We start from the raw sequence: 26,337 nt of genomic DNA on the forward strand, positions 1-26,337 counted from the left end.
AAGGATGGACTCTGATAAACTGGAGCCAGACTATGGTAAGGGACAATAGCCTTTCAGCAAGAGAATTGTCTTTATGAGTAGAAGGAATTGGTCTGAAAAGAGATGGGCCCCTTTCAGTGTTAAGTTTTTATTTGTATCTGTTCTAACCCAGCTAGGATTGTGTATACGTCCAGAGAGAATAAAAAGGGCTGTGTGTCAATTGAAAGGTTTGTTTCACTAGACTCAGTAATGATTTGGGACCCAAACAACTCTGCTGTGGAACACTTCTTTTTACAACTGAACATAACATACTTCATAAGTGCAGAGGTACTTGCATATTGGCAGCAGTAATACTGGCTCATGCCATCATAGATCACTGGACATGATACCGTTAAAATAAGGGCAAAACAGTTTTGGAGCAGCAGCTGGGAAATCCCTATTATACTAGCAACCTTGGCTGTGACATCAGCAAATCTTGAGAGTAGCTCGTTTTCAATAAATTGTGGTGGTAAAAATGGTCAGATTCTAAGGCCAGTGAGAGGTATCTCTGCTTAGAGCAGAGATGTGTCATCTTGGAGCAGCATTTCTGTAGAATTTTTGAGGCTGGTGGTTGTGGAATCCTGACTCAGTTAACAGAAATGAATTAGCTAATTAATTTCTTCACAAATTCATTCATCATATATTTGCCTAGTGCCTTACCTCTATGTAAGTCATAGTCCTAAGTTTTTGCAAGTGCTGGACACACACTAGGGGACAAAACATTTGAATTTTCTTACCTTGTGGAACTAAAATTTTAGGAGGAGGAGATAGGAAATAAACAAGTAGATGAGTAAATAAGTAATGGAATTTTAGGTATTCATACACAGCATGGGAAAGAAAGGAATCAAGAATGGCGTCTAGGTTTTGGAGAATGGTTATGCCATTTACTGAAATGTAGTAATTTTTTGATTTTTTAGTGAGCAAAACCAAGTGTTTGGTTTTGAACATGTAAATTTGAGATGCTGACTTGATATTAATGGAAATGTTGATTAAGCAGTGGAATATAGGAGTCTGGAGCTTGGTGCCCAGCAATGACTCTCCACTGCCACAAGCATGGAATTAGGGATAGGAGCATTGGTAGTGCAGCCTGGAGCAATACATATAGGCTGACAGCAAGTGGCTGCCTGGACTGATTCATAATCCATATGTCCCCATCTCTTGTGTGTTCCCATATATATTTGATGATGGTTACTCTGAAAGGAAAGGACCTAGAATTGTTGAGGAGCATGTGGGAGCTTGAAGCAAGGAAGATTTGAGTGCTAATGTTGATGTGCTCACATTGATACCTACAAATTAGTAAGGTATGGCATATTCCCATAATAGATGTACATGCAGAGTGCTATGTAATTGTTTAACAGTGTCCCAATGTGATTATTTACTTTCACTATATAATTCACAATTAACATTTATTAATGTCAACAGACTAGTGGTGTTACATCAGTGGAGATGGGTGACAAAATGGGAGGGTACTGGATTTGGAACCAGTGTAAGTAATCTTCCTTCAATGAAGAACTTGTTGCCTCACTTGCTGGGAATCCTACTGGCAGACAATCCTCAGCTGTCACCACCTTCAGGGGGGTTGCTTCAGCTGCAGAGAACCACGTTTCCCCAGTTCACGCCCCTTCCCAGGGTGGCCCACACCCAATGTGGAGAGCCCATGTAGGCAGACCACGGAGAGAGCTATGGCTGAGAAGCCCAAACTGCTCTCACACTGGATGTTAGAGACTTCTCAGCCCAGGCATCAAGCATGTGAGTCGAGCCTTAGAGGTGACTTAGCCCCAGCCATCACCTGATGGCAACTGCTTGAGAGACCCCAGGTGAGGATTGACTAGCTGATCCTAGTCAACCCTCAGGTGAGCAAAGAAATGAGCGCTATTATTTTAAGCCACTGTTTTAGGGTGGTTTGTTCACAGCTACAGATAATTGCAATTATGATTAAATTATTTTACTTCTTTCAGCCTCAATTCCTCTATCTATGGTATGGGAATAATTTTATTAAAACTTCCTGAACCTAACTCATGAGCATGTTGTGGAAATAACTTTAATAGTAATGTAAACTAGGCATTAGAGGAGCAACTTACTATAATTATCACCGTAAATCATCATTAACTTGGAAGGGACTGTACAGAATACCAAAAAAGCAGGGATCTTAATTTCAAGGAGCAATGATATCACCTTTCAGTTCACAATCATTTGTCCTAACCACATAAACATTTGTGGCATTATCTATGGAATTTTTTAAATATAAATAAAGGATCTGGAATGGGAGGTGTGGAATGGAAATCAAGAAGTGGACTTCAAAGCGATAATGTAACACTTACTTTTGTTTAGCCCCTCTGTATAGCTCAGATCAGCAGGCTATTTTCAAGCATATTTGTAGAAGGCACAATTTTGTCCACTCCAGCTACAAACCTGGAAACTCGGCACTTAACAGTTAGCCTCTTTTACACTCACTAAACATGGCCTGCCCCGCACCCGTCTTCTCTTTGTTCTCTTCCCCTATATAATTTGAATGCCTATATCTCCAACTAGATATGTCTTTAAAGAAACAGATCCAGAGATTTTTTTTTGTAGTTGTGCCCTAAGAGTAACCATCATAGCACTTCATAAATAGCAGATACCTAATACATGTTTTCAAAATAGATAAATATAAAATCCAACAGTGCAAATATAATTTGAAAGATAATAAAGGATCAATGAGTACTTACTACTAAGATGCTTTTCATTTAATTGAAAGTTGAAAATTCAACTATCAGTTTAACCTGCTATTTCTTTTCTTTTTTGATTTTCTAGATTCCAACATTTTCCCCTAGTTGTTAGTGCAGCCTGCCAAATAGTCCAGTTCTCCCCTTCTCCTTGTACCTTTCCAGGCACATTTTGAGATTGCATTTCCTGAGCCCCTTGTCATAAATAGCTGTGGTGAATTGTGAGTGTAAGTGATGTGTGTCACTTTGGATGGAGCATTTTAAATTCTGGTTCTAGGCACTTCCAGAGCTCTTGTTCCCTCTAGCAGGTATCTACAAGATTCTAGGTAGTGGCTGCTCTATTAGGCTGGCTTCCTTACTGACTATGAAAAGAAGAAATGCCTCCTCCCTCTGCAATGGATATGTAGCATGAACAAGAAATAAGTCGTTGTTTTTAAGCCCTTGGTAATTTTTTATTTTTTTTCCCCACAGCATAACTTCCTGATATAGCCATTCTGATAGAGCACCTAACGCTTAGCGACCAGAACTGATTGATGGGTTTGACAAAGCCTGAGAGCAGAAGAATCACAGCTCAGGTATGATTTCTTTCCTTTCCAGTTCTTTGTCAGTGGAATATAAACCGGTTTAGTAATTCAGCACTTAACTTGAGATGCCAACTTGTTACCATAGAGACCACGAGTCAGCACTTCTAATGACTGAATCATATGCACACTTTAGGCTTTCCAAACTCTACATTAAATTCTGTTAATATAGTATCCCAAATTTTATCTGGCATTATCTTAGGTGGGTTCCCCAAAGAGTAGACTGAGACAGAGATTTGTGTGCAGTAAGTTTATTTGGGAGTGCTGTGCAGAACACCTGTGACCTAGTGCAGAAAGCAGAATTGGCCAGAGGGAGAAACCGCACTGCGATGCAGTCACAAGGCTTCAACTGATGGCATGGGGAGCTCTTTAGATGGCCCTTTATAGTTGTCCTGGTTGAAGCAAAGGGGCTTTTGTGTCCCTGCATCAAGTCACTGGATAGGGGCCAACACAGAAGAGGAGGTGTAACTTTCAGCTGGGCAGCTTCCTTCTGTGGAGGACAATGCTGGGGAAGAGGCTCAGCTGTAAGCAATCTGCAGACAACACTCCTGGCAACTGGAGGATCTCATGCCTCGACCCGAAGGAGGATTCTGAGTGGTATGGCACAGCACCCGCTATAAGAGTGGTATAAATTTCTAGTAAAATTATTGGAAGCCTGTACAGGGTTATCTCCTATCAAAACCATTACCTCCTTGTATTGTCCCCAAATGATCTGTCCACTTGGACTGTTGTTTCCCTATCTCCAACCGTCAAAGGCATAATTTTCCTTAAGGATTCAGCTCAAATACCATCTAGGAAAATCCTCTGAGGATGTACCTCTTGATGATGTCCCCAGCCATGACTTTTTTCTTCTTTTGGGCTTCCCTGGGACTCTGCACCAATCCTGTGTTACAAGTTTGCCTTATATGAGGAAAAGGTCTTTTAAGTGAATGACTGTAGGGTTGCTTCTCAAGCAAGGCATAGAGAAACTAAGATGGAAGATGGTGGGGTCGGGGGGAATAACAGGAGGGATTCCGATGGGACACTCTAGTGCCATTTGTTTTTCTGGGGTCCCACACAGATGACACTATGCCTGTGAGTCCCAGACTTGTTGACCCATGTTGTGTCTTGTAAGTTAGAGTCTTCTCTCTTTTCACCATATTCTATTGGTTGTTTCCCCAATATTATTCTTAAAGTTCTAGTCAAGGATTGTTTAAATGTTCCATTCTTGACTTGGCCTTATTTCAGAGCCTTAAAGGGAGAACAGATCATTTCAATTCCTTCTCAGGCTTTCTGTCCCCACTCCCCACCCAACTCTATCTGCACCCACAGGTGAATCCTGCATGGTGGTTGTGCTATTACTTATTGAGGTGTTTGTCGGAGGGAGAGGGAAATGTCAGATAGTAAAAATCTGGGCTGTTAGGTCTAACTGTTATTTTACAAGTAAAAATCCTACCTACAGAGTCAACCTCTGATAATCTGTTTTAATTTTTATTTCGCAGGAAAGCAATTTCTTTATACTTTGAATTAAAATCATTCATATACCTATTTTATTTCCTCATTAGACCTTAATTTATTTGAGATAAAGAATAAATTTAAGAAAATCATCAGAAGCCTTAATTTCCCCATTTGCAAAATGAGTGGCTATAATTCTTCCAGGGCCCTTCCATCTGTAGAAATTGCTGATTTGATGTGAGTCAGCCTAAAATGATAGGAGGTCACAATTCTAGAAAAGTTGAGAATACCTTATTCTCCAGTTTCCATATTAGTTTGCTGGCAGATATGCTGCCTACATCTTTTTGTTACTGTCAAGTAAAATAACCGCTCTGGAATAGAGGGCAAGAATAACACAAAGAAAGTAAAACAAAGAAATTTCACAACAGCCATCATCAGGAACTCAGGGGCAACTTGACTTAACAGCAGCTTGAAATTTTAAAAGAAAAACAGAAAATGCAGCCTGTTTTTTCATTTGCTTTCTGTTTCTTCTTTAAACAAGCATATTCTATCTCCCCAAAGATTTTCCCCTAAAAAGAAAACACATTGCACAGCTTGACCTCTAATTTAAATCATAATTAAGCTTCCAGTTAATCCCCCAGTGTTCCGTTAAATCCCCTTATCCTCTTAAACAGCATGACCCCAGTTTTATTTTCCCTAGACATAAGATGCTGAATTATAGCTTATTTATGAGTTTCATGAATAAGACTAATTTGATTGCTGTTTGCAGAGAAATTCTCACCAGGTTATTACACTTCTAGATCCCATTAACTAATAAAAATATACAAAATAAAAATTATTCTAAATTAGTCTTCCAAGCAGAATCGCTGGCAACATTTCTTTCTATAAAAAGAAGACGTGGGGGCTTCCCTGGTGGCGCAGTGGTTGAGAGTCCGTCTGCTGATGCAGGGGACACAGGTTCGTGCCCCGGTCCGGGAAGATCCCACATGCCGCGGAGCAACTGGGCCCGTGAGCCACAGTTACTGAGCCTGTGCGTCTGGAGCCTGTGCTCCGCAACAAGAGAGGCCGCGATAGTGAGAGGCCTGCGCACCGTGATGAAGAGCGGCCCCCGCTTGCCGCAACTGGAGAAAGCCCTCGCACAGAAACGAAGACCCAACACAGCCATAAATAATAAATGAATGAATGAATAAATAAATAAAAAAGAAGACGCCACCAACCAGCCCAATTAGGAAACTTTCCTCCTGTTGTCCCTGCTCAGCACTACTACCTATGCTAAATCCAATCTATTTTTTACTTTACGGGTCAAAAGATCAGGACTGAGGAAAGTATATGGCGCTGAGAGCTCTGTGAAACCAAAAGCTGTAATGTTCATTTCATGATAGATTCCTCAGCCTTATGAATGTCACAGTGGTCGCTGGTGGTATTACACAAAAAGAACACTGCAAGCTGAAAAAAGTTTTCAGTGTTAGATCAATGAAATAATCACCACCATTAACTTGCTGAATCTTATAATATTGACTAGTTTGTGGATCATGTCATATAATTCAATATTTTCCAAATCTTTCTTATTTTTTAAATCTATTCTTTCCCTTTACCTTGATCAGAAAGCAGCAAATGAATCTCCTAAATTTATTCATATTCAACCAATATTGTCTACTATGTGCTGTGTCACAAAGATATGTCACAATAGGAATATAGGTCAGAAGAAAAGTGGATAAAGGGTTAAGGGATTACAGAAAAGGTTGCAAATAAGTCACCCAGAAATGGATAAGATTTGGGGTTTGAAGTATCAGTAGAAATACACATGGGGGTAGATATGGAGAAGGGATAAGCATTTCAAGTTCAGCATGGGCAAAGATACAAAGAAGATAACAAAGAAGAGAACATCAATATTTCAGGAATGACAAAAAGTTCTTTAAGATGGCACATAAAATGCTCCATAATCTGGCTTCTGTGCATCTCCTACACTAAATGTTGCTACTTCTTGCCTCATACATTATGTTTATCTTCTATGCCCTTGCCTGTGCAATCTATTCTGTTTATAATACCTTTCACTCTTCCTCTGGTTAATGTCTTTATACATGTCATCTCTATTCAACTACGGACTCCTTGAGGACAGGCCCACATCTTATTCATCTTTGTATCCCAGAACATAGTACAATTCTCAGAATAAGGTAGGCATTCTATAAATGCCTATTGAATTCAAACATTCATTAATCTATCCATTTAAAAAGTTATCGAACACTTTTTTTTTGTCATTGGTTGGTGCTTAGTTTACAGTAGTGAACAACAAATGACATGGTAATCTAAGGAAGAAGCTGCAGGAGATGAGTCTAGGAAAGCAAGGTTGAGAATAAATTATGAAAGGCCAGGCATGCCACCTTAAAGAGGTTAGAATTAATTCTGTAGGCAATTTTCACCAAGTTTATACAGAGTAAAGAGATATCATATTTCTGATATAGAAACATATATTTTGTAGGACATTAGAGAGGGCAGAGACTGGTGGCTAATAAGTATTGTTGAAGTAGAAATTTAAGTACGAATTTGAATAATGTAACATAGAGGAAACGTTGATTACAGAGGGGCTGATCTTGTGGGAAAAAATCTAAGAGGGAAATCTAGTAAGAATTGAGTTGGTAGTAAAAGGAAACGAATGGAGGAAGGTCAAGCAGATGTGTGTGGATTTGAAATAAAAAGTAATAAGGGACCACTGTGAGAAGGGAGAACAATGAAATGAGAATGATATTTGAGAAAGGGGAATGAATAATCCTCCCATAATGGAAGGGGTGTGGCAAAGCAGAAGCGCAATGAGATGAGTAGCGCTGGCTATTAACCAGTGTGGACGTGATAAAAGCCAAGGAGAACTGGAAAAACTGAACAAATGTGAAATAAGTACAGAGACACTGGATTTTATGAGTAGTGCATGAAAATATTTTCTTAAGTGCTAGTACCAGACATCTTTCCCTGTTTTTTAGGAAAAGCTAATTTGGATGTGGAATGTGAGAATCTGGAAGCAAGGTTCAGCAGGAACAAAACAAAGATCCCTGATGTGCTTCATGAAAGGTCAATGGGAAGACCTCCTCTAACCTGGATGACTAAAATTCCCTTTATAAACTCATAGGAATACTGGGTAAAACATAACTATTGTCACGTAAACCATATATCAAGCACGGTAACAGAAAACAAAAAACACTTAGAAAATTCTAAGTGCCAGAGACAAACTGAAAATTTGAAGAGCAGGCACTGACAGGCAGCCCTCCAACATTTATTTTACACTTGGCTATAGGGCTCAGAAGCCAGTGGCTGGGCTCTAATGCACAAGCACTGGCCCTTGAGCTTCACTGAGTCAGAGGAGCTGGAACTAGGCCCTTAGGTAAAACCTGGAGCCTTAAAGATCTGCCAGTCATTGGGATTGGAAAAACTCCACCTACTAGCCTGGGTAAGAGGCAAGGAAATTTGTTCTTTGCCTGGAGCTTTGGATAGGGGAATAAAACAAAAGATCACTCCTGAGCAATCAAAACCCCAGATCTGCAACAGATATAAATTTACAATATCTGTATAATTCAGGAACCAAAAACTGAGAAACAATCATTTACAAATGTTCCCAGATCTTTAAGAACCAAAGAACCCTGGCAGAAACAAATGTGTAACTGCTCTGAAAGGACGCTTTCACACCTCAGGGCATAAGAGACTCCCATTAACAAAACAACCCCACCCCAGAACAGCACCGCAGGAGGAAATAAATCACTATGAGTAAGAGTCAGCCACAGCTGTAAACAGTAAGAGTTAGGAACTCAAAAGCTGGAAATAGTAGAAGTACCTGAAAGAGAAGACAAAGATATTTAACTTGACTAAGGAGGCAAAATAGTAGAAATCATAATGAAAGTACAGGCAGATTTCACAAGGCACCAAACAGAACATGGAGTACTGAAAAGAATATTGTCATTGAAATGAAAATGAATGTGTCCAAGCAGATCCCACAAGTGAATGAATATAATCAACTCCTTTTCTATTCCTCATTTTAAATTATGCTCAGCTGTATTTCTTTCCAAGTTTGTCAGGTTATACTTGGTGTATTCAAAATGTGCTGCTCCTCAATACAATTTTGCAGTGTGAACTTCAGTTCATCCCCTTGAACCAAAAATGAATCTCTCAACAAATTGAATCAACCTTTCCTTATTTCTGCAATGAAGGTAAAGTTCTTTCAGTTTTTTCCTTCTGTCCTAAATTCCAGGGAAAGAGGATTCACCCAGGTCCACAGAAGAACTACTGTAGGACTCCAAAATTTGAAAAGTGCACCCAGGGAAAGACGGTCCCTCCCAGTGCCCTGGAAGAGGAGAAGACCAAATCTTTTTCCTAGGTCTTGTTTTATGGCTTTTATCAGTGTCCTTGCTGGTGCTGCTGCCTTCTACATAAGGACGAAGACTACACTAGCCAGCCAGTGTTAAAGCTTTCAAAAGCTTTTGATACACGGTGATGAAACAAGAACAGTGCTCTATTTATACTATATCCACCCTACAGCCTATCTTTACTTCCAGCCCTAACCTCTCCACATTAGAGTGGTTTTAGCAGCTTTGTGCCTTGGTGTTCTCCACTTCTCTGTGGTGATCTCAGGGGCCAGTTGTAAGTCAGCCATTAGTGATTTCCTCAAGTTCACCTGTACTAACGGAAATTCCTTCGTGCTTCTGACGTGTTCTAAGACTAAAGTTGCTCTAGATCTCTCCTTTTATAAGGAATTTTCATTTTAATAATTACTTTTGGTAGTAGTTAGATGTGTTTGTTTTTATAACTACCCAGAAGTTCTTATCCAGCAAGCGTATTTGCATGTATTTTTTATCCACTTGACTTAAATAATATCAGCTAGTTATTAACTTATTAAAATAGTGCAAAGGCTAATAATGTCTGTCTTAACACTTACACTTTCACCCCAAAGAACTGTTTATCTCACAACTTGGTAAAATCCACATTAGGGTTTGTTGGCAAATTAAAATTCTTTATTCACAGTGATGAAGAGGACAGAGTTGAAAAGAAATGTATATTAAGACTGAATAGAATCAATACAAGTGAAGAGCTGTGGAGTGTAGATGAAGGAATCACAGTACACAGAGATAACTGCTTGACTAAATGATGTTAGGCCTGTAACGACTGACTTATATAAGTGGGTGGGATGAGAGTAAACAAATGAATTCTTTCTTATACAAACAAAAAACTTCATAAAACTTATTCTCTTAAGTAGAGAAAGAACTTCAAAACACTGCCTCATTCTTGGTAATTCTTGGTAGTTCGACTGGTGTTGAATATTGCAAAGCCAACCCGGGGAGAAGAAAACAACTTTAAATATACAACCTAAAACAGCATACTGGCTGCACCATCTTTTTATACATCACCTAGGAATAGACAGCACCATAGGGCACTATGAAGCCAAGCCCTTCCTAACTCATTAGTATCAATATCCTTAACTGTGAGTAAACTGGCCTTTTTTTTTTTTTTAAAAAAGAAAAGTACACACTGATAATAGGATCTGTTATTACTAGTACTGGAGTCTATATACGAAGAGAAGTAATTAAGAGTACGTGCTCTGGAGCAAGATTGCGTGGGAACAAATCTCCGCTGCTCCGCTTACTACTTGGAATAAGTTGCTTAACCTGTGACTCAGTTTGCTCATTTGTAAAATGAGTGTAATATCACGGATTTCATAGGGTTGCTACGAGGATTTTAAAAAGCCCTTGGAACGCAGCCTGGCACACGAAACGCAATAAATATCAGCTGTTACAAGGTGTTCCCCCTAAAATTCTCTGAAATGTTAGTTCTGCCATTGCTTATCATTCTACAGCTTTTCAGTGAAAGGAGGGGAACTCCTATTCGTCCAGCACCTACTATCGGCCCCACTCAATTTCTCCCCTGGGCGCTGCATAGCTCTGGCTGCGCGCCTATCGTCCCTTCCGGCCACTAAACCCGAGATGAAAAGGCCCGTCAGGCTTCGTAGCCGGCGAGGGGTGGAGCCAGACCGCGACCCACAGTCCTCACAAGTTCGGTCGGCGCTGCCCCAGTACCAACAAGGGGCAGCTTCCATTTTTGACGAATCTGCGCCAGCACGGGGAGATTCCGGGGCTTCTGAAGCAGAGCGAGGAGACCGGTAGGAAGCCACCCTGCCTCCGCTGCTCTCAGACCACACAGCGGCCTGCACCTGCGAGTCCCCCCAGGCCCGCGGGAAGGCGGGGCTTTCCGAACGCGGCGGCCGCACAACGGGGCCTGAGGCGGGGCGGGGCCGGCGAGCGCGAGGCCCCGAGGCGGAGGTGCGGGGCTGTCCGAGGTGTGCCGGACGCCGAGCTCAAAGTATGCCACCAGCTCCTTTAGTCCTCAGGCCCAAGCCGTCGCTTTCCCGGAGCCGACACCGTCGCGACCTTCTTTTCTATCTCCCTGTCACTTTGGTTGTTTGATGGAAGAGAAAAATGGAAGTCAGGCATCTCTGAGGCACCAGCCAATGAAATAGGCAGAGGAGGTGGGGTCCTTTGCTCGCGCCTAAATTCAAAGGCATAAATAGTTCCTCTCCGCTGCTGAGCGCGGGCTGAGTGTTGTAGCAGCTATGGTGGAGTTCGCTTCTTAGCGCCCGAAGCCGGGCAAGGCTGGCCCACTCTCCGTCCTAGTGACTAGGAAGAGCTTTGGTGGCGCCGCAAGCCCAGGCGGCCTGACGCAGCGGTGAGGCAGGTGCGTGCGCGCGGCCGGTTGGGCCTAGCCTGGCATTCCTGGCCGGAGATGGGCGTCGGGGGCTGGGGAGTCGAGGAGCAAGGGACCTCAGACTGAAGTTAGTTCTAAGGGGTTCCTGGCAGAATGGCTAGTTCCTGCCATTGAAGTAGGGCGAGGAAGTGTTGACAGAAAGGCCTGGTGAGGCGAGGAAAGAGCCTGAGGAAAAGCAAAAAGCTTCATCTCTTTATGTGGGATTTATCTATTTAATAAATATTTACGAACCCTCCCTCGCCCCCATCCCGCGCCCTCGAGTCAAGGACTATTCCGGCATACAGCGGTGGACATAGGCGAAGATGCTACGGAGATTACATTGTGATAGGTTGGATAGAGGAGTAAATAAGTACTGTTTAGTGTCAGCTTTAAGTTCAATGAAGGAAAAAGGAAGCAGAACGAGGGGGTGGGTAGAGGTGCTCTTTTATATAGGGAAGTCAGGAAGGACCCCAGTTAGGTGACGTTTGAGCAAAAACGTGAGTGTTGGAATGGAGAGTGAGCCATGCCAGTATCCGGGAGAAGGGCATTATGGTCAAAGGGGATGCGGTGTGAAATAATCAGCCTACGTTACCTAGAGTATGATAACGGTGGAAGATAAACCTGGAGAAGTAAGTGGTTGGCTTCCAGGTTGACTTAATGGTTTAATTAAGTTCTAACTAGAGACTAACACCTGTATATCTTTAAGTTAAAGAAAGATACCTTTGCATCAGAGGAAGTAGCTTGGCAGTTTTATTTCTATAGAGCTGTCATTCTTATGTTTCAGTCTTCTACATTTATTATGGTTCCAGTTTTATATTCCACTTACGTGTTGTTATTTGTTTTGTACAGAACTGCTTTGTGGCTTGCTTGATTTCTAGCAGAGGTTTGCCTGTCGGAGTCAGTAGTGAAAATGCACATTAAGTCAATCATTCTTGAGGGATTCAAGTCCTATGCTCAGAGGACTGAAGTCAATGGTTTTGACCCCCTCTTCAATGCTATCACTGGTTTAAATGGTAGTGGGAAATCCAACATATTGGACTCCATCTGCTTTTTGCTGGGCATCTCCAACCTGTCTCAGGTAAAGTGTAAACTTTCTCATTTATGTGAATTTAAGTTTGAGGAGCCTCGAGGGAATCCTCATTGCACTTGGAGACTATTGCCAGTATCCTCTTCATTTGCATTTTTATGTGAAATATCTTATACCTCACCGCAGTCCTTTAAAGGTCGGTATTATTACTCCATATTTAGGTGAGAAAATAGAAACTTAGAGGAGTTGCCTAAGGTTCATCTTCTTAAGATGTTTGGAGCAACACTGAAACTCAGGCATTCTCATTTCAGAGTTGTACCCTCACCCCATCCCTGCCCGCCCCCCCATTATAATGTCTTTTCAGGACCTTCTAATGGGATTGGATGAATAGTGAAATTCTTAGACACTGTCTTTTCTTAAATCTTTCAAATGAACTTTTGTTAAGAAATGAGTAGAAAACAGTTCTGTTCAGGGTTGAAAAAGTCCTATAGAGAAAGGTGCCCATTTCAGGTTGTTACCCATTTTCTTTGCTCTTCTTGCTTATGAATGCCACTGCCTATCCTTGGCTGCTTAACGGATACTACTTGGGTGATTTTCCAACAGCAAGAAGCACATTTTTTTGTGCTGTTTTGCGTAGTATGGGGTTTTGTAACTGAAACTTTTCCTTTATTTTAGGTTCGGGCTTCTAATTTACAAGATTTAGTTTACAAAAATGGGCAGGCTGGTATTACCAAAGCCTCCGTGTCAATCACCTTTGATAATTCTGACAAAAAGCAGAGTCCTTTAGGATTTGAGGTTCATGATGAAATTACAGTAACAAGGCAGGTGAGTGGATACTAAATAGTTGGTTACCTAGAAACTTGCAGGTTTGATGTGCGTTTTGGCAATGTGACTACTGGAGAGAAAGTTTATGAGCAAAATTGATGGATCAAATACTGACTAGATTCCTTAAGAATATCTTCCTTATGTTAAATTTTGATCATGCAAATTCTGCCATGTACCAAGAGGATTGAAAGGGATCTGAAATCCATCAGTCCAAGCACTCAACCATGCTTAAATCTTGAACCACACTTGAGTCTTCTCTCTCTGTGCTGGAACACCTGTAGCTCTTGGGATCTTTCTGTGTTTGAGGTAACCCATTCTGTTTTTGGAAAGGTCTAATTAGAAAGTTATTCCTATATATTGAGCCAAAGTGCTGTCTTCAAGTTTTACACATTAATCCTCGTTTTCTTGAGAGCATCAAGAGTAAATCTAATTTATTCCGTATTTCAATATTTAAGTGTTCTGTAAGCCTGTTTCCTAAGCTAAATCTCTAGGTCTTTCAATTGATATTTAGTTGTTTATAGGTCTTTCAGTTGTCTCATCACATTGAATACAAATTTGCTCCAGTTTTTTATATCTTTTTTTTTTTTTTTTTTAATGCTTGGCACCTCAAATTGCATATACCAGAATTGGTCTAGCTACGACAGGATTAAGCAGAGTTGTTGCTTCTTTTATTTTAAGTACTCTACTTCTATTTTTCTCAATATGGTGTTGGAGAGTTCATGATACATTGTGAATTCATATCTGATTTACTAAAAATCATTCTATATTGTTCATGTGTGTTATTACTTAGCCACATACTGCCAGTTCTGTATCTAATCAGGTTTTTGAAACCAAGGGAGGACCTTACATCTGTCCCTTAAAATCTTTTTTATTATAGTCAGACTGTTTTCAGTTTGTCAAAGTTTTATTTTAAAAAATTCTGTTAATTTGCATTTACTCTCCAACTTAGCATTATGTAACTTAGATTTCCCTCTCTTTTAATGAAAGCCTCTGGTGAAAAAAAAAGGGGGGGATTGACTAGATTGGGACAGAATCCTGTTCTCTGTCATTAAGCATCTATAAAATAATAACCCTTTAAGGATTTTAAGTAAGTCTGCTACTAATCTACCCAAAATTCCTGTCCTCATGCAATCCATATGCCTGTATCTTCACCATAATTTCGTTATAAAGAGTGTCTCAAATTACTTATGGGTATATTAGGACTGTTGTTCAAATATATTAATAAATAATCTACCACCCTCGTAATCCTGTCAGGGAAAAGGAGTGAATTAATATTTATTTAATATTTATTAAGTGCTTAATGTGTGCTGGGCATTGTTGAATGCACTGGGAAATACAGATAGAAAGAATGAGAAACATACCTTGTCTTTAAGGACCTCAAAATATGGGTGAGACAATCATACCCAAAAAATGATAATGCAAGTGCTGTAGTAGAGTGTGAATAAGCTGGTATCTCGTATAAGTTGTTCCTATTAAACGCATGCCGAAGTTCCATGGTTACTCTTTTTCTTTCAAGTATTTTCCAGTCATGTCTTTTACTAATCCCTTTTAGCATCTTGACAAGGATTGATATTAAACTATTTGCCTTTCATTTTCAGTATCTGACTTCTTTTCCTTTGGAAATCAAAAGGGAGGAAGAGGGGTTAACCTCTGAGTATGGAAAATTGTAGAAAGAGGGTGATCAGGGATAGAAACTACAATCTACACATACTTGGAAACATGAAGCTAGAAGGGCCCTTAGAGACCTAATCCACTGCAGCGGAGGTTAGGAGGCTTGTACTTGGTTACATAACTAGTTAGTAAAAGTCCCTGGATTAGAAGCCAGTTATCCTGACTCAGTCTCATATTCTTTTTTGACCATGTCACACTTTCTTTATTATTTACCCTATATTGATTTTGTTTACCATTAGTTGGACAGAACAAACATGAAAAATAATGTATTTGGGAATTTATCATCATAGCTCAAGATGTGTGTGTTCATTTATATCTTTTAAAATTCTTTCCTTTTTAGGTGGTTATTGGTGGCAGAAATAAATATTTAATCAATGGAGTAAATGCAAACAATACCAGAGTACAGGATCTCTTTTGTTCTGTTGGCCTTAATGTTAACAACCCTCACTTTCTCATCATGCAGGTATTTCGTTTGTGGTCTTTATATCTCTTTCATAATAGTCTTGACATCTTTTATTTTTTAACTTATAAGAGAAGTGCTTCTGTTTGGATTTTTCATTTTTTATTTTACTATTAGCCTGCTGTTTGGGCACCTGTTAAGAAATATGGGTTAGTTTTTTTGTACTTACGTGTTCTAGTATATTGTATACATTTGAATTTTGAAGAATGTCTGGAAGTAATTTTCTTCGACTTATCTTGGAGGGCCATTGTTCCAAAAAATCAAGAAATGTTCAATAATTATGCTAACATTAATTTATATACTTAACCTGTCTTAGAATTGGAGACTTCTACATCATTAATATTAACTGTCTTGGAAATATGGTCGAGTTAACTTTGTATCATTTAATAACTTATGTGATTTGTATCACTTGTGAGAAAGTGGGTAACAAAATTCTAGAGTTATAAGCTACCTTTGGTCTCAAATCTAATAAAAGAAACATCTTTTCATGTAGGTGGAAGAAATAACTCCCAAAAGATTGGTGTATTAGGATACAACAGCTTCAGTGCAGATAAACATGTATGTCTTTAGGTTATTCTTTCTGTATTTTGTTATTATCATAGTAAGTTTGCCAATTTTATTTTCAGGGCCGAATTACCAAAGTGTTGAATATGAAACCTCCAGAGGTAAGAGTACTCTTTAAGGACAGTAAAAAATAGTAATTATAGATATTGTCTTAATCTTCTAGGTAATCAATTTTTTTAACATAATTTTTTCCATTATTAAAATTCTTGGAAACATTTAAGAATGATTAGTAGAGAAAATAGTTTTGTTTTTTAATATTTAATACTGTGCCCCATTTTTTTTTTAAGTTATGTAACATAAACCTTCTGAGCCTTACTTTCCTCATCCATAAATTGGAGCCAATAATCCTTACCTCAGGGTCTGTTCTGAGGATTAAATGAGAATCCTTAAAAGAAGTAAAAGAAAAGCCTTAGGACCTTGTTAAGCAAAATTTTTTAAAAATTATTTTTTTAATTGAGATATAATTCATAAAGTAGTTTCAGGTGTACAACATAATGATTCTATATATATACATATATTTAATATATGTATATATCACAAAATGATCACAGTAGGTCTACTCAACATTTGTCACCACACAGGTAAAATTTTTTTTTAAGATGAGAACTTTTAAGATTTATTCTGTCAAATATGCAGTACAGTATTACTAACTGTAGTCACCATGCCATACATTACATCCTCAGGACTTATAGTTTGTACCTTTGGCTACCTGTACTCATTTTGCCCACCACCCTTTCCCCACCTCTGGCAACCGCCAATCTGTTCTCTGTATCTATGAGTTCACTTTTTTTTTTTTTTTAGAGTTTACATATAAGTGAGATTATACTGTTTTTGTCTTTCTGTGTCTGACTTAATTTACTTAGCATAATGCCCTCGAGGTCCTATCCATGCTGTCACAAATGGCGGGATTTCCTTTTTGTATGGCTAAATAATACTCTATTTAATTTATTTATATAGATAAATATCACATATTCTTTTTTTTTTTTTTTTTTTTTGCGGTACGCAGGCCTCTCAGTGTTGTGGCCTCTCCCGTTGCGGAGCACAGGCTCCAGATGCGCAGGCTCAGCGGCCACGGCTCACGGGCCCAGCTGCTCCGCGGCATGTGGGATCTTCCCGGACCGGGGCATGAACCTGTGTCCCCTGCATCAGCAGGCGGACTCTCAACCACTGCGCCACCAGGAAAGCCCTCACATATTCTTTATCCATTCATCCATCAGTGGACACTTAGGTTGTTTCCATGTCTTGACTATTGTAACTAATGTTGCAGTGAACATGGGAGTGCAGATGACTTTTCAAATTCGTGTGTTTGGTTCTTTGAGATAAATGCCCAGAAGTGGAGTTGTTGGATATGGTAGTTCTAGTTTTAATTTTTTGAGGAGCTTTCATGCTGTTTCTCATAGTGGCTGCACCAATTTACAGTCCCACAAACAGTGCACAAGAATTCCCTTTTCTCCACGTCCTCACCAGCACTTGTTATTTCTTGTCGTTTTGATAATAACCATTCTAACAGGTGATATCTCATTGTGGTTTGGATTTACATTTGCCTGATGATCAGTGATGTTGACCATCTTTTCATGTACTTGCTGCCCATTTGTATGTCTTCCGTGGAAAGATATCTATTCATACCCTCTGCACATTTTTTTATTTGATTTTTTTCTATTGAGTTGTATGAGTTCTTTGTGTATTTGGTTATTAACCGCTTATATATATGATTTACAAATATTTTCTCCCATTCAGTAGGTTGCCTTTTCATTTTGTTGATGATTTCCTCTGCTGTGCAGAAGCTTTTTAGTTTGATGTAGTCCCGCTTGTTTACTTTTGGTTTTAGTGCCTTTGCTTTTGGTGTCAAATCCAAAAAAAAATGATTGCCAAGACTGATGTCTAGGAGTTTTATGTTCCTGATACGGTATTAAAAGAAATTTTGCCTCTATAAAGTAGCCTTTCTCAACTGGTGTTCCATGTCAGCCTATAGAAAAAGATTTGAGTGAAATTAATTCATTACATACAATGGATTGCTTAGGACATTAAGACTTAATTTTCTCTTAGAGCCCCCTTGAGAAGAGTTGGTATGAAGGAATGAATGTTTTGTATAAGAGCAAAAGCTCTTTTGGTATTTTTTTTCTATGGAGAAGAACTAAGAAGATGACTGATATTTGATAATACTAGTCTGGTTTGACCATAGGTCATGCTTATTTTCTTTAGATAACATCTTAAGGGAAAACTTCTAATTCAAAACCTGTCAAATACATAGAAATCAAAATGGTTTTCAGAGAAATAATCCTCTTGAGATAGGGGTTGATGGTGACTAGAAGCTTCTGAAAAAGGAGTGCTAGCAAAATTGTCCTTACAAAATTGTAATTAATATTTGCCTTTTTCAGAGTACTTCTCATGAATTATTTTACTTCATGTTTACTTCTCAGCAATGTTGTGAGGTATTATCAGTACTCTGCAGAAGAAGAAACAGAGGCACAGAGAAAATTAAGTTACTTTCCCAAGTTCTTAAAGCATGTGCCACAGTTGGAATGCAGATGTTAGGCCATGCTTCATCCTCGTAGGAACAAAATGGCTGAAGTCTCACTTGGAACAATTTTAAGTAGAAATTTCTAAAATGAAAACTGAATGTTGCTAGCCTTTACTTTTTCTAAGACTCGTATTTGAAGGAAAAGAGGAGGAAGGAATTATTGGCTTCAGTTTTAAAGGAGATGTACTCTGGAACCTCAGTGTGGCATAAAGTTTGATTTTAGAATTGGCGTGAAGGCCAGAAATGTTTCTTGAATGTTAGGGTTATTAGCTAATATGTACAATTTTATGTACTTAACTTTTATGATCCATAATTTTGTTAAGATACTTAGGTTAAGGCATTAAATAATATCCTTAATGTAAATTCCAATGAGACTCATTGTCTTGGATTCTGAAAACATTAATACAATCGTCTTTCCAGATTTTGTCCATGATAGAAGAAGCAGCTGGAACCAGAATGTATGAATACAAAAAGATAGCTGCCCAGAAGACTATAGAAAAAAAGGAGGCTAAGCTGAAAGAAATTAAGACGGTAATTAAATTTATATAAAATATTTTGAGAGAAGAGAGTACTGTTGCATTTAGAGTTTCCCTGCTGTAAAAAGGGAAATTTTACCGCCCCCCCCGCCCCCGCCTAGCCTTAGTTCAGTTTTCCTTAGTCTTACATCCTACTTCTCCCTTTTAAATTTCTTTAATGGTACTTCACATACTGAAAAATATGATCTTTCTTTATTTTCCAGATACTTGAAGAAGAAATTACTCCAACCATTCAGAAATTAAAAGAGGTATGTACTATATATGTGAGGACAGCCAGCTAGAATGTCTCTCAAAATTGGTGATGTATCCACGATCATACACATGGGGATGAAATGTGTACCACTTCTCAGGAATTATTCTGGCGGATGAGATAAGGCGTTAGAGTTGATAGTCCATACTCAGCCTTCTGCTTGTAGAGGACAATGTACTTCATATCTATTAAGTCATAATGGTTTTGTAAATAGATTGCCTGTCTTAATCTCAGAAAATATGCCAGATTTTAATTCTTTGTTGAAGAGAAGTAAGTCTAAATTTTCCTGTACACTTAGAATTGAATGGAATAATATTTTATAAAGATATGGCCCTCTCAGTTTTTTTTGGTAGAGTGAATAACTTCTCCGATAAGAGGGGGCTGTCATTATAATTGCTGCTGTCAAGGCAGTTCGTAAATGAAAGGTATTGAAACAGATGACTGTTTTCTCTATAATCTTTGCAGCTTCTGACATTGTAATTAGTGTTTCAGTGAAAGAATGTGTTTATAGCACATTGGTTTTAAATTATTTAGGAATTTATTAAATGTTCATTAAAGTTTGATATTTCTCAAGCTCTCTTCTGAATCCATATAGTAGCATAGACATTATTGGAAAAACTGAAAAATTGTGATCTTGAAGGTTCTGGCTTTTGTATATATGATTTAGTAGAAAACACTAGATCATGAGTTTAAACCTAGATGTCATGTTTGATTTTGACAAGTTCTTTCTGAATCTAATAATATAGAGTGGTCATTTAATCACCCTGAATTTGTTTCTTCAAACTAGGAACTTTTTGTTATTTTGTTACTTTGTCCCAGTAGGTCCTAATGGGAATCAAGTTTAGTAATGTGTGAGCAAATACTTATAAATAGTTACATGAATGACTGTTGGGTGGGCATCATGGTAATACTACTACAAAATACATTTAATAGTGCATCATTCATGGTTGTGTAGGTTGTATTTATATAGACTTCTTATTACTGCCAGTCTGTGAATCTTATGTCTGCATTTCTTTGTTAATCCCAACTGCCTGATTATATTTGAGAAGAAATAACCACAAAGGATTCACTAGAGATGGTATTATGCTATCTAACCATAGTTGTAATGTTATTTAAATCTTCCTAAAATTTATAATCCATGATCACTCAGTTTAAGACAAAATCCATTATATCATGTAATGGGAAATTTTATACATGTTGCTGTATTTTGATTTTTTCCAAATTTGTTTAAAAATATGAATTTTGAGTTATACTTTACTGGTGATTTCTCTTTCAGGAAAGATCTTCCTACTTGGAGTACCAAAAGCTTATGAGAGAAATAGAACATTTGAGTCGTTTATATATTGCTTATCAGTTTTTGTTGGCTGAAGATACCAAAGAACGCTCAGCTGAGGAGTTAAAAGAAATGCAGGATAAAATTGTGAAGCTTCAAGAAGAATTGTCTGAAAATGATAAAAAAATAAAAGCACTTAGTCATGAAATAGAAGAGTTGGAAAAAAGAAAAGATAAGGTCAGGCATATATGTAAGAATAGAATATACACTCTGAAAAAAATATTAAATTATATATTATACAATAACTATTTAGGATTTACTGGGCAATGTCTTCTGTATCGATTTCTTAATCTTAAAGTATAATAATGAAATAGCTTATAAAAAGTCAATAATTTATGTAGAAATTATACAAGAAAAGGACACCATGAACAAATTTTTCAGTACATTGAATTGGGTGCATTTGATTATAGGAAATTGGAGGTATACTCCGATCTTTAGAAGATGCTCTTGCAGAAGCTCAGCGAGTTAATACTAAATCTCAAAGTGCCTTTGATTTCAAGAAGAAAAATCTGGCAAGTGAAGAGAACAAACGCAAAGAGCTGGAAAAAACTATGGTAGAGGTAAGCAAATGAGAAGCGTAATTTAATTCTAGTAGTATACATTTATCCATTCTGTTAATATTTATTGAGTGTCTGCTATGGATCAAGGGTAATTGTTTGGGGTAGGATGTAGCAATGGACAAAATACCTTGTAGGTCTTTGTTCCAGTGCGGGAAATGATGATAAAGAAGATAAATAAGTGAAAAATATCATATGTTATATAGTGATAACTGATGTGGAGAGAAAATAAAGCAGTGGAGAGGGTTGTAGTATAGGGGAGGCGGGTGTAGTTTGGGATTTTAAATTGGGTAGCCATCGAAGGTCTCATTGGAAGGGCTGTATTTCATTAAAGACCTGAAGGAGGTCAGAGAACAATGTAGATAAATTGGGAGGCTGTGGGGAAAGATGTTCCAGGCAAAAGAACAGCAATTGCCCCAAGTGCCTAAGGTACTGGAAAAGTAAAGAAATAAGTGTAGGGGCCTCCCTGGTGGCACAGTGGTTGAGAGTCCGCCTGCCGATGCAGGGGATACGGGTTCGTGCCCCGGTCTGGGAGGATCCCATATGCCGCGGAGCGGCTGGGCCCGTGAGCCATGGCCGCTGGGCCTGCGCGTCCGGAGCCTGTGCTCCGCAACGGGGGAGGCCACAACAGTGAGAGGCCTGCATACCGCCAAAAGAAAAAAAAAAAAAAAAAAAAGAAATAAGTGTAGCTGGCTATCACTAAGTAGTAGAAATGCAAAAAGGTAATGGGGTGTAGGATCACATGTGATTTTGCAAAACATGTGAAGGACTTTGACCTTTATTCCGAGTGGCATGGGAAGCTGCTGGAGTTGGCTGAGCAGAAGCATGACGTTTTTTTAATAGGACTATTGCTGTTTTGAGGATAAACTAAAGATAAATGGAAGAAGCAGGGAATCCAGGTAGTAGGTGTCCAGGTGATAGCCTTTGGATAAATGCAATAGAAGTTGGGATATTAGAGAAGTTGTGGGAATTTATGTGTATTTTAAGGATAGGTCCAGCAGACAGACCCAGTAGATTTTTTTTTTAATTGAAGTATAGTTGATTTACAATGTTGTGTTAATTTCTGCTATACAGCAAAGTGACTCAGTTATATGTATATACTTTTTCATATTCTTTCCCATTATGGTTTATCACAGGATATTGAATATAGTTCCTTGTGCCATACGGTAGGGCCTTGTTGTTTATCCATCCTATATATAATAGTTTTCATCTGCTAATCCCAAACTCCCAACCCATCCCTTCCCCACCCACCTCCCCCTTGGCAACAAGTCTGTTCTCTATGTCTGTGAGTCTTCCTGTTTTGTAGATATGTTCATTTGTGTCATGTTTCAGATTCCACGTATAAATGATATCATATGGTATTTGTCTTTCTCTTTCTGACTTACTTTGCTCAGTATGATAATCTCTAGGTCCACCCATGTTGCTGCAAATGGCATTATTTCATTCTTTTTAATGGCTGAGTAATATTGCATTGTGTGTGGGGTGTGTGTGTGTGTGTGTGTACATACACACTACATCTTCTTTATCCATTCCTCTGTCCATGGACATTTAAGTTGTTTTCGTGTCTTGGCTGTTGTAAGTAGTGCCAGCAGATTGGTTTTTGACTGTGAAAAAGGACTGAAGGATAACTCCAGAGATTTGTCTTTGACAGTTTGAAATATGGTTACCATTTACTGAGTGGAGGATAATAGGCTTGAGGAGCCAGTTAGACATCTAAGTAGAGATGTTGGTTTGATAGTTGAATATATGAACCTTGAATCCAGGTTGGAAATACAAATCAAAATACATATGCTGGCATGCCCTAGGGCTAGTGCTCAGACTTCTTTTATATACACTCATTTCTTAGGTGATTGCATCCAGCCCTATAGCCCTAAATACCGTCTATATATTGATGCCTTTCAAATCAATAATTAGCCTTGACTCCTTCTTTGAAGGACTCATTTGTCAAGCTATTTAATTGACATTTTTATATGGATGACTTTAGAAGTCTAAAACTTAACATAACCAAAATAGAACTCTTAAATTTTCCATACCTACCCAAACCTGCCTGAGTTACTGAATTTTCCTCATGTAAGTAAATGATACCACTATTAACCTAGCTGTTCACTCCAGAACCTGGAGTCCTCCTGAATTTTCCCTTTTCCCTCAAACTCTATGGTATCTAATTCATCAACAAATTCTGTTGACTCTAAAAGTATATCCAGAATACAGCCACTTTTCACACCTCCTTCACTGCTAACCTGGTTGAAGCCATCATGTCCCAGGAGGGATACTCAGTAGTGTCCTTAATAGTTACCCTGCTTTTACTTGCTCACTGTGCTCCAACCACAGTTCCTCTAACACCCAAGCATATTCCTCAGAGCTTGCCAAGTATGCTGTCCCCCTAGTATTAGCGTGATCACTCCTTTTGATTCATTTAGGTTTCTGCTCAAAATATCATCACAAAAGGCCTTCCCTCATTCTTAAAACAGTAGTCCCATCATTTCTTGTCCCTTTACCTTGCTTTAGTTATTTGTTTACTATGTCTTCCACCTTAGAAATGTAGGCTCCCTGAGGACCCTGTGTCTTTAATGTCTAGAATAATGCCTGGTACATATCTAATAAATATCCAGTGAATCATGAATTAAGTAAGCCAAAATTTCTGGTCACTTTCATGTAAATATGACTAGATTTTTTTTTTCTTTCAGTGCTGGTATCTTACATAGCATTAGATACCTGGTTACTAGAACTTAAAAGGTGTTAAGTGTTAGTAATGCTGTTCCCATAATTATTTAACACTTAAATTTATGGCCTTTAATAGCTTATATTTTCATATACATGCTCTTAATCCTAAAATCTCTACTTTTAAGCTTTGGGTAGGGTGGTTATTATTTCAATTTTATAGGTTTAGAACTTGATTTTTAGTTTTTTCAAGTGGTTTATTTAAATTTGCAATGATGTTTTAGTTCACTGTCTCCCAGATTTGACTATAACATATGGAATGAAAGTATTATTAGGATAAGAGGTACATTTATCCTAAAAAGTGAGAAAGGCTGAATTTCAAAATGGGAATAAAGTATAAAGTTATGATGGTTAAAGTACCATGTTCACTTCAAATTGCTGTGAAATTTGATGACATAAAGGTATATGTGTTTAAGAAAATGGATGGTTTTCGAAAATATAATACTTTCCAATCTGAAACTCTTCCTAAAGGATTCTAAAACTTTAGCAGCAAAGGAAAAAGAGGTTAAAAAGATGACAGATGGGCTGAGTGCCCTTCAAGAAGCAAGTAATAAAGATGCTGAAGCTTTGGCTGCTGCACAGCAGCACTTCAATGCTGTTTCCGCTGGCCTGTCCAGTAATGAAGATGGAGCAGAAGCAACTCTTGCTGGTCAAATGATGGCCTGTAAAAATGACATAAGTAAAGTTCAGACAGAAGCCAAACAGGTAAATATAGACAGTAAGCACTATGTGATTGCAGTTTTTATTCACTTTTTTATTGTCATTTTTTTTTTGAGAAGCTCCTTGACATTATGCTTTGGCAGTTGTTATAAAATGTTGAAAATAATCAGATCAATATCAAGGAACTTGTTTATTGTTTACTATATTCTGTCACTCTTTAGCACCTAAAACAATGAAATTCAAATATGTTCATTGCTAACTGTTGACAATGTTAGTTTAAGATGCTATAAAACGTAAAATACCTTTATAGATTAATTGAAATTATAAGTGCCATAAATGCTCTGTTCTGCTTTCAGCATTGTATGGAATATTTGAGGTTAGTTTGTTTTCATCTTTTTGCTATTTTATTGACATCATAAAATTGAAGTTTTAAGCTTTAACAGGAAAACAAAAATGTCTTCATTTCTATGTCCACCACACTTAGTTCTTTAAAACCTTGTTTCTGAAACTTTGTAGTATCCTCCTTGGAAGTATCTCTACCTCCCATTTACCCCCATTCCAGTCTTTGGTTTCCCTACTCTGATTTCATAATCTTCAATGGCTTTTCGATCTATAAAATTGTTTTCATATTTGTTTAGATAGTTGTGCAGCTTAGAAGTCCTATGAACGCAGGAGTTTTGATGGCAGAAAGAAAAAATGTATATATACACACGCACATTCTTTTATTTTTTAATGGAGGACTCATCTTTAAAAATATACACAGATGTGTGTGTATTAATCCCATTCAATGTTTTCTATTATATATTTGCAACTTTTTCATTTGAAGATTATGGTCACAAAAAAGGTGATGGTCAGTTTTTTTTGTTAACTTATTTTATATTGGGAAAAGTCCACCATTCAGTTTTAAAGGAAGTATACATTCATTTAGATCTTAGAATACTAGTTCATGGTTTTAAGGAATAGTGCTCAATTATATAAACTAGCATTTAAGTATCAGACTTACAGCTTTTAAATTTTTCTGTCAGTTTAGCTTCCTTTTCCTGTATAATTTTATTTCTCATTGTTCAATACAGTTGTACAGTTAATTATACAACACAAATATACATAAATGCATATCTAAGTGGAAAAGGAGGGAAGAAAGTGATAGAAATAGCTTTCTATTTTGTTTTTAATTTAACCAGCTAATGACAGTTATTCTTTGATATAATTTTTGAGCTCATTGATGTCAGTTTTATAAATATTAAAAATATGGACTTAAATTGCAAATTATTTAACGATTGGAGCTTTTATTCATTTATATTCTGAGTAGTGTTTTGAGGTGAAAACATTGGGAAATGATTGATCTATTGAGATATTGATCCAAGTGACCAAACAGTTGCATTTTCAAGGCTGATGTCTCTTAAAGCAGTCTGAATCTGTGGCCATTTTATCACTAGCAGTGTCTGCCTCATATAGTCTGTTACATTTTTCTGTTATAGGCTCAGATGAAGTTGAAACATGCCCAGCAAGAATTAAAGACTAAACAAACAGAAATTAAGAAGATGGATGGGGGCTATAGGAAGGATCAAGAAGCTTTAGAAGCTGTGAAGAAACTTAGAGAAAAACTTGAAGCCGAAATGAAAAAGCTAAATTATGAAGGTTGGCCTTTAAAGATGTTAAATCATTAGGAAGTAGTGATTATTGATAGAAACTTCCTTAAATAAAGGAAATAGCAAGTAGGAAATATTTTATCCCATTAATATTAATAGGTATTAGTA

At 37.9% G+C, this 26,337-nt stretch overlaps 1 protein-coding gene across 4 annotated transcripts in view; it reads left to right on the top strand.

The window, feature by feature from the left end:
* Nucleotides 1-10,566: 10,566 nt before the first annotated feature.
* SMC2 (structural maintenance of chromosomes 2) overlaps nucleotides 10,567-26,337 on the top strand; it is a 55,253-nt gene continuing 39,482 nt past the window's right edge. Inside the window, exons 1-11 of one of the 4 annotated variants that reach the window (XM_082610982.1) lie at nucleotides 10,567-10,874; nucleotides 12,305-12,533; nucleotides 13,158-13,307; nucleotides 15,319-15,441; nucleotides 16,065-16,103; nucleotides 18,944-19,054; nucleotides 19,263-19,307; nucleotides 20,586-20,819; nucleotides 21,053-21,202; nucleotides 24,392-24,625; nucleotides 26,059-26,218. In XM_082610982.1, coding sequence (XP_082467108.1) covers nucleotides 12,366-12,533; nucleotides 13,158-13,307; nucleotides 15,319-15,441; nucleotides 16,065-16,103; nucleotides 18,944-19,054; nucleotides 19,263-19,307; nucleotides 20,586-20,819; nucleotides 21,053-21,202; nucleotides 24,392-24,625; nucleotides 26,059-26,218 — 1,414 coding nt within the window. In that variant the 5' untranslated portion in view covers nucleotides 10,567-10,874; nucleotides 12,305-12,365. The other 3 variants (XM_082610980.1, XM_082610981.1, XM_082610983.1) reach the window with 3 other exon arrangements.

Source organism: Mesoplodon mirus, assembly GCF_964341445.2.
Source record: "Mesoplodon mirus genome assembly, chromosome: 1".
Classification (NCBI taxonomy): Eukaryota; Metazoa; Chordata; class Mammalia; order Artiodactyla; family Ziphiidae; genus Mesoplodon; species Mesoplodon mirus.